This window comes from Taudactylus pleione, unplaced genomic scaffold, assembly GCF_031769625.1.
Source record: "Taudactylus pleione unplaced genomic scaffold, aTauple2 ptg000172l, whole genome shotgun sequence".
Lineage (NCBI taxonomy): Eukaryota > Metazoa > Chordata > Amphibia > Anura > Myobatrachidae > Taudactylus > Taudactylus pleione.
Window position 1 is genome coordinate 9,405,557 of NW_028284574.1, and position 14,311 is coordinate 9,419,867.

Here is a 14,311-nt window from a genome sequence, read left to right on the forward strand (position 1 = left end):
GGGCCTACTACTGGGGGCACTGCACAGGTGGGGGGCCTACTACTGGGGGCACTGCACAGGTGGGGGGACTACTACTGGGGGCACAGGTGGGGGGTTAGTACTGGGGCACTATATAAGGGGGGCTACTACTGGGGGAATTACATAAGGGGCACTGCATAGGGGGACCACTACCTGGGGCACTGCATAGGGGGGCCGGTACTGGGGGCACTGCATAAGACCCCTGACAACGAGCAGGTAATTTAAAAGTAATTAGAAGCCTTAATGTGGGGTATAAAATGGTGTCAGGGGGCAAATCTGTAAGTGGCACTTTGGTAATAGGCATTACAGTGTGTGGCACAATGTGTAATGGGCATTATGGTGTGTAGAATAATGTGTAAGGGGCATTACTACCAGGAGAATATATACTGCAAACTGTCTAGGGGGTTGGGGCACGTTAACTTTTGCACTGGGAGCCAAATTGCATATAAATTGCCCTGTAATTATTTTATCAAAATGCCATAGGGGGGGGTGGTGGGCGCGTCAGAAATATTTTTGGCAGTGGGGAGCAAAATTTATAGTAACGCCACTGGATGATGGGTATGCAGTGCAGTGTAAATGGTTAGATAAAGGATATGCCGTGAAATGTAAATGGTTAGAAAATGGGTGTGCAGTGTAAATGGTTAAGTATTGTGACAAATTATAAAAAATATCCATTAAAACAATGTTTGCCTGATCAAGCATTGCATCCATATTTGATATACTTCTCTTGAATGCATGAATGCTAACAGTATTGAAGCACTATTGAGACAAACTATTGGAGCATACACACGGTCAGATTTTTCTTCAGATCTGAACGATAATTAAAAAAAAAAAAAAAAAAAAAAGACCCGTCAGATGAACGATTTGACCGATTCGCGTTCCCGATGGTCAGATAACAATATCTGACATCTGATGTGTTTGCAGTCAGACTTGAACGATTTTACCAAAGATTTGAACTACGAACGATTTTTGACTGCATTAAAATTAATGTAATCGTCCATCTGACAAATCTGACCGTGTGTATGCTCCATATTACTGTGTGTCAACTAGTTTCCTAGGGGCATTCTGAAACTTAGCAGACGTTTATAGTAACCGTTAAAATCTCCACAAGTAAAACCTTGTAAACTTGATTTAAACTGTATCTGTAATCAGTATAAGAACATGTAAAGCTATTATGATCTAAAATTTAAGATAAAAAACCACGGACATCTTTTCAGCAAACTATTTTAGATCACTTGCATTTTACTTTGTTTCACTGATTTCTCCTATTATTTTTAACTTGATATTTCACTATATTATGGTTAATATACCATTTTAACATTTTTTAAATTAATTAATAAATGTTATGTTTTAATAATTGAGGACATCTCGTGAAAATAAAAAAACAATTTCCAGACACATCTAACAGTTAAAATAAAGTTTATTATTTAATCTAATGGGCCATAAAAACCCATCTAGTTTCTCCCCCCCCCCCTTGTTTTTCATGTATACTTGTATATGAAATATTTGATAATATTCTCTGCTCAGCAATTGAAGTAAAGCTTTAAAAAGGTGCCCTCTGCTAATAGTTTAACTTTAAAACAAGTTGTTAAATCAGTCCCATAGTCTAAAAACATAGTTTAACAACGAGTTTGGTCATACGCAATGAGTTTTAAAACTCGTTGCGTATTATAAATGGTGCTCAAGCCAACAGAATTTTGCACACTGCAGAGTTAGATGGAAGCAACAATAAACCTTTTTCCAATATCATCCAAAACAATGAATATAGGGTAAGCATATTTATATGGGGCAGGTGCAGATGTGTACATATCTGAATATGGGTGAATATACGCATTTAGTTCTATGCAAGCAATGCTGGGCCAATTAAAACAGGTATGCAGTCAACTCACCATCAAGCCCAATAGGACTGATAATTACCTATTCTCCACCTTCTACTGGTATATTATATGGGCACTCCCTATAAATCAATGCAACTGCTCCCAGTTTCTTTCCAAATAATTTTAAATCCAATCTCTTGCCTCTATGATCTAATGGAGAAAGGCCTTTCCTTTCTTGCCTACTCTCCCGGAAGGTCCAGGAGACAAATGAATTGTTGATGTGGCATTCTGGAGACTTCCAGGAGAGTTGGCCCCGCTCTTCTCCTTTGGATGTCATTGTGTAGCAGGGGACCGTAATGATGTCAAACAACGTCATACCCCCAAACACTTGCGCCTTGGACTTTCCATTTGGGATTTATCAACTTCTACATAGACATAATTAAATATTGCCCTATAAATGCTCGTCTACAGATGAGCAACTGCTCTGCATCAAGCCAAAGCATTCTACAACAGACAGACATGCAAAACAGAAGCTTACCTATTGAGGAATTGTCTGTAAACCCCGATGGAACAGAAGGGGTTGGTACAGCTAGTCCCTGTGTATCGGTGTTCTGCAAATAATAAAAACATTGTTTTACCAAAGTGGAAAGGATAGCTATACATTATTCTCTGTTATAATAAAATTACAACCCGTCCCACTCACAAAATATACAATGTTTAATGCTACAGAAAATACAAGTGGTCATTTAAGGGGCAAAAAAAAAAAAAAACGAAGAGGAACAGTGCAAAATCCTTTTTGCTAGTGCTGCACTTCCAACATATATAGGTTTACAGAGAAGCAGAAGTGTGCACTGGGAATACTTACCTATTCTGGAATGTTCATGAGAGGTGGCACTACCATATTCTATTCACTTCCTAGTGAAATGAGTGGGACACAGGATAATGCCGCTAATAGTGGGTCCGTGGTGAAGTGGCGAGGCCAACATGACGTGATTCTATGTGAATTGCATAAATTTGGCCATGCTTCCCATGTATAGACCTGTGAATCGCAGCATTATGCAGCAAGGAAGTGAGGCCTAATGACACAAAGTGCCCATTCCCCACCTCATGTGCTGTCAGCCGCATCTCCCCTCCAGGCTTCTTCTGGAGGGGAGAAATTAAATGTAGGCAAGTATATCCTAGAGAAGAAATACAACATAGCCACAATTAAAATTATGCCACCAATATTTTTAAGTGTACTATTCAATGCATGAAGAGAAGGATTCCATGAAGAGAAAAAAAAAAAAAGTGTTCAAAGATCTGGAGGAAAATGCACTGTATAAGGTAAAATCGTTGTTGGGTATATTTACTAAAGTGTGAGTTTTTAGAAGTGGAGATGTTGCCCATAGCAAACAAACAGATTCTACTTAGCATGTATCCAACACCTTCTAGAAGATAATAGCTAGAATCTGATTGGCTGCTATGGGCAACATATCCACTTCTAAAAACCTGCACTTTAATAAATATATTCCTGTGAGCGAGCTTGAAGCGGTGAGCAATTGCTCTGGCATTTACTAGTTTCTTTTTTATGTTTCTCTTAGTTATTCATATGCATTTTAACTTGTACAGTGCCATGTTTTCCCGTAACGGCAGATATTTTCTTCATGGAAAAATGCCTTGAATAGTATACGTACTAAATTTGTTATTTCAATTAGTTAGAGCCACAGCTCTGATTAGTGAGACTTTAAGCACACATGTACAATGTGTCTGTAATTAGTTTAGGAGTCATGCAAAAAGAAGACTTTGCAATGAGTATAAGGGGTGGAGTGGGCACATTTTTCAGGGTGTTACCCGTTTTGCAGAAGGACAGTTATTTCCAGTCCATAATTTGCATTGATTATGAGCTGGCAGCGATCATGTGTCATCCTATTGTTTTTATTGGACACATTATTTCTAGACTTCCAGCAGCACATGAGTAAACTGCACCTAAAAGTGTGCTGCTTCAACCAATCCGTACGCAAAGCTTGAGAATAGAAACAATCTATAGAAATTCCAGATATTACTCATGATCAATTTAAGCCATCTCTGCGGGAAAACCAAGCAGTATGTAGAAGAAAGGATAGTGAGAGACAGAGACATCAAGTACATTTATAGGCAGGGAACAGGCTTTATTGCAGAGTACAAAACCATGGCACTTTTCATAGTGTGTGATTCATAAGGACTTTCATGGTATATTTTTAGAATTTTATTCCTAGGAGAAATACATTTAAGTTACGAAACGAAATACCTATCGTTGATGCTTTGACACCTTTCACATAGTTATTGCTCAGATTTGTGAGAGAAGTGCATGGTGATCATGAATTTATGTAAATAGTGTCCCCATATAGATTCAGAATTTTTTCAGCAAAGCTGGGTCCTTCCCACTAAAAGAATGCAGTGCCATTTATGACTAATCATGAGAAACCGGTACACAAACAAGTTGTGTTTACTATTGCATTGATCCGTAATTTATACTGTCCCAATGTAGTGGGGGTATTTAAAAAAAGAAAGCAAGTTACGTTTTAGGATTTGTTTCCAAAAGCCTGCAGGAGGTGCAAGTTCCCGTCCGAGCCCATGAAAATAAAAGGCTTAAGTGTCCCTTTTTGGTCGCTTTAAGTGATGAGAAGGTATTATGTAGCCTGTGACATGAACATGCCCATATTGTTACTATCATGTGATGACAGCAATCAGCAAAAGCAGGTGTGGTGTGAACAGTCAACAGGTTTAGAATGTCGACTGAATGTTGACGGACTATAGGTTGACAACAAATATACTGACATGCAAAAACAGTCGACATGACTACAATGTAGACACATGGTTTTTTGCTTGGTTTAGCCTAACCCTGAAAGTAATAATTAAAAAAAGTCAACATTTTAACCAGGTTGACCTTTTGGCATGAGGACATATTCTTTGTCTACCTAAAGTCCATTGATTGTCTACCAAAAGTTCACGTCTCTAGACACATTGGATTACTATTGCGATGAGAAGCAAGGAGATGTAAGATTACAGGGATTGAACACATTAAGGTGACCAGTAGGGGAGGAGATCGCTATAAACAACTTTGTAAAAGATAGGTTTAATGGATTCATGAATTCATCATATGCAGATGGCCTAAATGAGACATTAGACTTGAATGAAGTCTTGTGATAACAATCAGTAAGCTTATACGGTTGTCCAATAGCAGAACAGAGCTAGAGTTGAGTAAATCACAAAATATAGTCGTGTGACCTAAGGTGCCCACTTGATGGTTCCCTCACTCACATATTAATTAGGATTCCCTAATTCTGATCATGTTGCTGAGGCCATATAGTATGATCTTGGTCCATCCTTATCCATTTTCCAAAATATAAATTAGAGGATTGGGTCAGCTGGGATTTTTGGTTCTTTTTTGTCATTTATGATTACTACTTGTTAAATATTTTATATATATATATATACCGTATATACTCGAGTATAAGTCGACCCGAATATAAGCCGAGGTACCTAATTTTACCACGAAAAACTGGGAAAACTTATTGACTCGAGTATAAGCCTAGGGTGGGAAATGCAGCAGCTACTGGTAGTAATCCCCCCCTGGTAGTGCCCCCAGTAGTAATATCCCCCCCTGGTAGTGCCCCCAGTAGTAATATCCCCCCCTGGTAGTGCCCCCAGTAGTAATATCCCCCCCTGGTAGTGCCCCCAGTAGTAATACCCCCCCTGGTAGTGCCCCCAGTAGTAATACCCCCCCTGGTAGTGCCCCCAGTAGCAATATCCCCCCCTGGTAGAGCCCCCAGTATTAACCCCCCCTGGTAGTGCCCCCAGTATTCCCCCCCCTCCCTGGTAGTGCCCCCAGTAGCAACATCCCCCCCCTGGTAGTTCCCCCATTATTAATCCCCCCCTCTGGTAGTGCCCCCAGTAGCGATACCCCCCCCCTGGTAGTACCCCCCCGGTAGTAGCCCCCCCCAGTAGAAAGAAATGTAAAAAAACCCAATCACTTACCTGTAACCCCGCTCCTGGTCCCGACGCTGCTACAGGCTCCTCCGCCGCTTTGCATAATGGGAGAGACGTCGTCATGACGACGTCTCTCCCATTACCCACTGCGGGAGCCGGAAGATGGCTCCCGCAGTGGGAGCAGCAGTAGCCGCTGAGAGTCTGGTATAATCAGCAGCCGCTGAGAGTCTGTCAAACACATAGCTGCCGGCTATATATACATACACACACACATACATAAAAACACAGTCTCTAGCGCAAATATTCCTTGTAGTTTCCTTTTTCAATAATAGTGTCCAGCCAATGTTTTAATCAAACAGATGATGTTGATCCGTGCAGCTCACCTCCTGAGCCATATGTCTATATGGAAACAAAAAATAGGGAGCGCACCATCGTGAAACACATTGAAACATATAATTTATTAAAAGTCACTGAGAACACTTACAATGTATTAAATTTTCATGAGCGTATCAAATAAAGCTCTCACAGAGCCGCAAAGTTGTACAGCATCAGCTCAGAACAAGCGTCGCGGCTGACAAAACAGGAACTTCTCCCTCTCCTTCACACCGGCTGGACATGCAGAAAATCACAGGTATTGCTTCTCCAAATCCCCAAACGCGTTTCATCACGTCAATGGACTTAGTCAGTGGGCGTGTCTGGACCCCACGGTCCAGTGGATTATATAGCACATACAATCAGGCTTTATTTATACTTTACAACCTGATTAGCTTGGCTCAATCAGTAAATGACTAGCATACATCGCATATATAGTGTGCTTTTCATATAAATTAACCATTTCATTAAAACATAAACTTATACAGATACTTTAATACATTAATTTTATATAAAAAACAATAAATCGATAATCAATGCCTATCATAATTACATCTGAACATTTACATTATAGATACATATATTTATTCATTACTTTAAAATTCAATAGATAAATCAAATTAAATTACTAGTAGTATAGTAAAATTAAGACATTACCTAGAAGTTTGTTTGGTTTGTAATGATTGCACGTATAATATGATATTAATCAGATTTGCTGTATAAAAACAGTATTATGTTGGATAATAATGCTTATACAAATACATTTTGTTGTGTTGCTCGCGATGGGTTAAATTTAAAAAAAAAGACATCCTCCTATGGTATATGGATTTTGCCTAATGTGATATTTTTTTGTGTTATACGTATTTATAAATTTTGTAAAACATATAACATAATATGAGATTAAATGGATAGTATTTATAGATTTTATAGTAATGTACCCATATTTTGTTTTCTATATTGATAGGTAATTAAGACACACAGGTGTTTGATCGAATGTCATCCGGAGTTGGTATATAAGGGGGCTGGATTTCCCTCGTTACATCCCCTGAAGAAATCCCATATGGGAAGAAATGAGTTAGAGTAATTGGACATTATCTCCACAGCACAGCTTCTATAACCGTGCTGGTTTCACAGAATTTATTCTCCACAAAGACTCTATAGCCGGTATTGTATGCTTGTCTTAACCAGTTAGTCCACACGGGACAGACTGCCGGTTGTGCCCTGTTGTGAGCGAGACACGTTAATTGGCAGCATGCTGCCGACCACATTGGGAGAGCGGGGGATTTGCCAAGCCGCTGCACTGGGATTGCTCTGTTGTGGCTGCCGCTCCACGGGCCACCTGCTCCCCCTGCTGATGATTGCACAAAGTTAAGCAGCAGTCCATAGGCAAACGCAGGGGGGTTTCCGTCTGCCTGGAGACCCCCCACCCCAGCAAACACTATGACCACAACGGAAATAGTAATATAATAGAATTTTACTAGTGCTGCATATTCTTCTCAGTATCACAGATGAAATAATAAGCACCACCTGTGGATCGTTTAACATGTATCAGCCAGTATTAAATAACCTGTGCACCAACTAGGAGATCAGTAAAACATGGACTGCTAGGGATGTATTGCTATAGAGCCCAAAATGGACATATATGTCCAGGGCAGTGCTAGGTTCTTCTGCTGCTCCTCCAGGCTCCTGGACATGCTTCAATAGTCTGTAATGAAACATTCAGCTCAGGCAGGATGGCCCTACTGCTGCATTTAATAGCTTACTGTGATCGCTGGCCCTGTATATGCTGGGATTATGACACATAATAACCATCTTTAATATGCATCATAAAAAGTGTAAGTACTAATTAAGCCCTCTTCATGGACTGACCAAACTCGTTCTAAAACAAAGCATTTGGAAACCCCCTTCTAGAAATACTGCGTTTGTCACTGGCAGTCTGTTAGCTGCCGCACTGAGGAGGCAGTTCAATCAGTGGTGGACTACAGATGCCGTCAAGTGACTGAAGGCCTGATTCAGAGCCGCTCGTTCGCTCCGAGCAATGTTCACACATCTGCGCATGGGTCGTAATGCGCATACCAGTCATTGCGGTCGGAAATCGAGCACTCGCAAAATAGCGAGTGCCTGCTAATTTGAGCGACAGGATGAGGCGTTTGTGTGCGGTAACAGGGGAAGGTGCTTGAAAACGGGGAGTGGAGATCCGAATGCAGGCGTGCCAAACGGTCAAAACGGGCGTTTTAAGGGTGTGCATAATTAAACAAAGCAGCGTCATCGGCCACGTCACTTGGTTGTCTCTTAGCCTGAACTGTTCGCATGACTGCTGTAGGAAAATCCAACCACAAGCACTGCGAGCAGTTCAGACGCCTTCCGATGTACTCGATTAATCAAATAAATAGCGGAGATGACGTAGGATGCGAGAGGCCAGGGGGCGTCTTTACAAAATAGCGAGCGCATATTTCGTTCGCTCGCTCAGACAGAGGCGTCAACACTCCGCAAAGAGCGAGCGCTCAATTTAAATAGCCGGCCCCTTTTTCTGAACGAGCGAGCGCAAATAGCGTCCGGCTCTGAATCAGGCCCTGAGATTATAACATCGCTTGTCAGCCATATCAACTGTTAACATAACAGGTATACCTAAAAGTGGAGATTTGTGAGCATTCCAGTGGCCATTTGAACATTGTGCTAATTAAGTACGTTCTCTGCAAAGTAATTACATATTTTGCAAGTAGTAAGCATACGTAATGGGCTTGTGGATCTATCAATAATTCCACACAGACATTATATAATTGGTTACATTTATATGTGGTCTATATTGGAGCTGTGGGGATTTGGGTATAATTATTGCTACTGTTGCTGCATTTTAGATACGATTTGATACTGTTACAATTTTTATTGTATTGATATGACTTCAATGTGAGGTCTTTTATGCCTTCACTATTTGTTATAGAAGTATTTATATTTTATTAAAATATATATTTTATTAAATTGTGGGTAAAATTTTTAATTTTCACAGCGCTGATTCTAGAATTAATTTTTTTCCTTTTTTGGTTTGCCACCATTTAACAGCAGCGTGAAGTGAAATATTGAATTAGTGAGTTTCCCTGTAAAGCGCCTTCAGCTACTATTATTTTTTGGTTCTTGCCATTTCAGCATTCTGACTGTCCACATTCAGAACCTGTTAATATATTCTAGTGCAGACATTCTGAATATCGACCATCTGACAGATACCAACAAACATATAAACAGTGTGATCGTTTTAGAACACGGTTCCAAAAGTTCTTTGGGGCCTATTTCTCAATGGTGGCAGTGAGTGAAGGCCCCAGAAAGAAACATTCCTTATTATTGCATACTGTGGCAATTCGAAATATTTTGGGGTGGCTATTTATCAAATGTAGTCATGTGAAGGCAAAACCTTATTTACACTTCCAGATTCTCTCCTAGCAGTGTTTCTGAGCATGCAGATGCACGTTAATAGTGGAACGAGCCATCACTGGTGGATTTTACTTAGGGACTGCAAAAATCCGCCATCCACCTAGCAGTGGCTTCCCATTGGAAGTGTTCCTGGCTAATCAAAGCCAAACAGGCAGTCCCAGTGGCAGTTGTCTCCCCCTGTGACTGCCAGTCCAGATTGCGATAGCAAGAGCACTTCCCATGGAAAGCCACTCCCGTTATAATGGCAGCTCTTACCAGCTTTTAGAAGCTGCAGCCGATGCAGTACCTAGAAGCCAGCTTGCTAATTTGTGTGCATACGCACCATTACAGACCCCAGCCACACAAGTAAGGATCCGCCACTGGCTATTGCCATCTTGAGATGGTGGGTCTGATTCAGCAGCGATCGCAAAGGGATGGTTTGCCATTGCGCATGTGTATAACCTGCACTGTGATCGCACTTAGATTACAGACGCACAGAGGAATCGATCACAGTGAGCGACAGGCTGTGAGCATTTGGGGGGTGGTGACAATGGAGTGGTGGAAAAACGCAGATGTGCCTGTCCATTTGCACTTGGTATGCATAAATGAGCCACGACCATTGCATACGTACAGTAGCATGAGAGGCCACTGCGTTTGAGGAGACCTGCAGTTTCTGCGGCTGGTCAGACTTGGTGTAAATGCTGCGTACCTGTCTTATGTATGTCGCTGGTACCGATGTTTACGCAGAAGAGTGACATTGGACGGATATGAGAAAGCAGTAGAGGGCATCTTTATGCTGGCTGAACTTTGGAAAGCATTAGCATATTTTCACCGCTGCGTTTCGCACAAATTCGCAGCTGCAATATAGTTACTGAATCAGGCAGTGTCTTTGCTTTCGGAGCATGATAAATCTTTTCGCATCATGCCTATACATATGTATGGGGACAGCAGTGTGCTCCAATGCTGCGATTAATGCGACACTAATAATAATAATAATAATAATAATAATAATAAATCATAATAGAGACAGAAAAGTAAATTGATAAACTCACGTGGAAACGGTTGTCTCTTGTAAAAACTCTTTTAGATTAGTAGACCCACGTTTTCATGAAGCAATTAAAAAGTCAGCAATGCCTGATTTAGCCACAAAGTTATGTCAAACCCAAGTGTGATAAATCTACAGCATGTTGAGAAATCTAAGGCAATCCCTATTTGCGAGCTAGCTGTCCATGCACAATATAAGTTATAATTGCCTTTCAGTAGGTAAGAGGTTATATAAAGAGAGTCTTTGAATTCCTACACAAGCATCCACAAATATTTACACAGGAAAAGAGTTAGCCCAACCTTTGTATTCTATGTTCTAACAAAACAGGGACTCACAACTTTTCTAAACTCTCCCCTCAGGGCCCAATGTGGTAAGCTTTAAAAATGTCTGTACCCTAAATCATACTCTATAAAATATACATACCCTGAGAGAACTGAAAGTGTTTGACGTCCTATTTAAATTTGATGCGCAGCACAGTACTTTATCGTTCACTGTGTATGGTCATTTTCTGTAAAAGTTGGCTGAGAGACTCTGCTCATCAATGGAATTATGCACCGAAAAATGTCTTCTATAGACACAAATACACAATAACTGTACGGAATTAGGTGGGACAGTCCATACTTTAGGTGGAAGAGTCCTGAGTTCTGCAATTTAGAGGTGGACCTTATGGACATGGAAGTAACATGTTCCGATTTCAAAATTGGGATTACAGGAGTATATGTTCACGTATGAACACAACTTTTAGAAGAATTTCAGATTTTGAGTTGCCGTCATGTTTTCATTACTTATCTGTAATAAATGTATTGTCACGTAAAAAATTAACATCATCCACAGCAGTGGTTCATAGTAATTCAAAAGAATGTCTCAACTGTCTCAGTTTCAGCAGGACAGTTCCGAAGTGAGGAATATGACCTGTACATGTTTGTACAGTAGCGGTTGGCAGGCATGTCCTAGCCCAAAGCATTGGAACTGGGACTGCTCCTGTGCCTGCAGCAATGAATGAGTGCTCAGAGCAGAGGGAAGATGGCTAAGGGACAACCTCTCACAGCGCTAAGCACAGCCTGTTTCATGGTTTTAAAATGTTGGGAGGTATTCTTAGGTAACACTCACGCATCCTAAAACAAATGAGTAGTCACTATTCAATGAATACAGACTTTATGCAACATATTCCAACACAAGAGATAATTCAATAATCAACCAGTCATGCCTGTGCATGGATTTCACCAACACCCAGGACCGGATTAATAATGGGGCGGGTGGAGCTTCAGCTCCAGGCTCTCCCATCAAAACTGGCCCACAGCATGTTGTGTTGCTGTAGACCGGAAGTTTTTCTTGCTACAGCAGCCTGCCAGTGGCCTCCCAAGGCCCCGCCCCATGAATGAGGCCCCGCTCCTATCCACAGGCCACAACAGCAGATTTTATATTTTTACATATATTTAAATGATATCGCTAACCTAATGAGCCGGCCCCAGCTTACATATGCTCTTCCGGGTGACTGGCCCCTCCTCAGGTACCAGTGTCCACCTCTCTACAAGAGCTCTTCCAACCTATAAAAGTGGCTGCAGCTTCGGGTGGGAGGAGTTGTGCTGTGGACGTCAGTGGGGGTGGGAGGAGCTGTGCTGTGGGAGGAGCTGTGCTGTGGACGTCACTCAGGGTATTCCACGCTGTGCAGTGGCATGCTTTCCTCGGGGAGTGGAGGTTACAGGAAGCCGCAACATGGGATACAGGAGGCCGGTGGGCGCTGGGACTGGAGCTGCTGCTCAGAGGCGTCACTTACCTCTGTGACACCCAGTGCGGCAGGACTGAAATGCTTTGCGCGCCGTAGGTGCGCGTTCGAAAGGGGGAGTGGCTTCGTGAAAGGGGACTTGGCTTCACCTGCGAAGCCACGCCCCCTATGTGTGCCGATCCGGGAGGAGTTAATGCCTCCCGTTCTCAGCACAGTGGGCTTCCCCAGCGCTCCTGCAGCTGCTGGGGCAGCTCACAATCTCTCCCCTTCCTCTCTACATGTCACGGTGACACCATCCGATGGGGTGACACCAAAATTGCAGAGTAGCTCTGCTATTTTGGTGTCACCCACTTGGATGGTGTCACCCGGTGCGGCCCGCACCCCCCTAGTGACGCCAGTGCTGCTGCTGACTCTGCTGCTGCTCTTTTAGGTCAGTCACTGTCTCTGCTTGCTGGGTGTACTGCAATATGCTGCTCCCAAGACCTGTCACCTGCTGGCCCCTAACTGCTCCCTATGTCCCTGACTGCTTCCTATATCTCAGAGGCACTGTCTAACCAGTGTTCCCCAACATTACTGACCCCCCTCACTGTGCCCATATCACTGCCCCCCCACCCCACCTAGAACTCCTCAGCCAGTTCAGTCACAACAATCCCCCCCTCGTTCAGCTCAGTGTTCCCTCAACCACCCCTTTCTCACTGCCCCCTTTCCTATCCTGCCCAGTGCCCCCAATTCAGCCCTGTGTCTTTCAACCTCTCACTGAGCCCCCCCCCTCCTAGTGTCTCCCCCTTCCCACCCCAAACCATCCCACTGCCCGATCTAACTGCCCCTCAGCAAGAACCCCACTAGCATGTCCAGCCTAGTGTCCCCCCCCTCCCACCACCATCTCACTGCCCCCTTCCCATCCAGCCCAGTGACCATGTATATATCACCCACTGCCTCTCCCAGTCACCCACTACCTCTCCCAGTCACCCACTACCATTCACCCTCTACCTGGCATCACCCACTGCCTCTCCCTGTCACCATCTCCTTGTCACCCACTTCTTTCCCTCACCACCCTCTGCCTCTCCCCTACCACATTATCTCCCAGTCACCCTCTCTCCCCTATCACCCTCTGCCCTCCAACGCATCAACCTCTGTTTCTCCCAGTCACCTTCTCCCTGTGTCCCACTAACTCTACCCATCACCTTTTCCAGGCACCCACTGCCTCACCCAGTCACCCACTGCCTCTCCCAGTCACCTGTCTCCTGTCATCCTCTCCCTGTCACCCACCGCCTCCTCCCGTCACCTTCTCCCTGTCACCCACTGCTTCTCCCATCACTCTTTGTTAGCCACTGCCTCTCCCTGTCTCCCTTTTCATCACCCACTGCCTCTCCCCAGCACCCTTTTCTGTCACCACTGCCTCTCACTATCTATCTCTGTCACCTCCCTCTCCCGTCACCCACTGCCTCTCCATCACCCTTTCCCAGACATCAGCCACTGCCTCTCCAACGAGGGCGTGGCTCATGGATACGGAATTCAATTTGAGGCCACGTCCCTTGTTGTAAGGCCACACCCACTTTCAGTTGAGCGTGCACCTATGATGTGCACAATTTCCCCTGGCTCCTTCCCCTGTCATTGTGCCCCCCCCTGTCATTTTGTTCTGGATCTGCCCCTGCCCACACCCTCACAACACAACACTGGTCACACGCACTATATCACTAGTCACTCCCGTGGCACTTGTCACGGCGCCTGCATTAGCAGACAGTGGGCCCTTCAGAAATATCAGCTCCAGGCCCATGAAGACCTTAATCTGGCACTACCAACACCCAACATTAATGTTAACTTCTTTAAAACATTGAAAAATAAATATGATAAAACGTCATGAAGTTATCAGAACTAATAATACAACCTAAGGTGATTCATGATCATACTATTTTCCTTGGCACTCAAGATTTCCTGTCTAAGCCTGTTGAAGTACAATTCTGTTGTTATCTACTAATT

At 43.2% G+C, this 14,311-nt stretch overlaps 1 protein-coding gene across 1 annotated transcript in view; it reads right to left on the reverse strand.

Moving 5' to 3' along the window:
* LOC148521245 (uncharacterized) overlaps positions 1–14,311 on the reverse strand; it is a 76,813-nt gene that overhangs the window by 13,360 nt on the left and 49,142 nt on the right. The window contains exon 3 of the mRNA XM_088475431.1: positions 2,374–2,446. Within this exon, the coding sequence (XP_088331557.1) occupies positions 2,374–2,446 (73 nt within the window). The remainder of the gene's footprint in view (positions 1–2,373; positions 2,447–14,311) is intronic.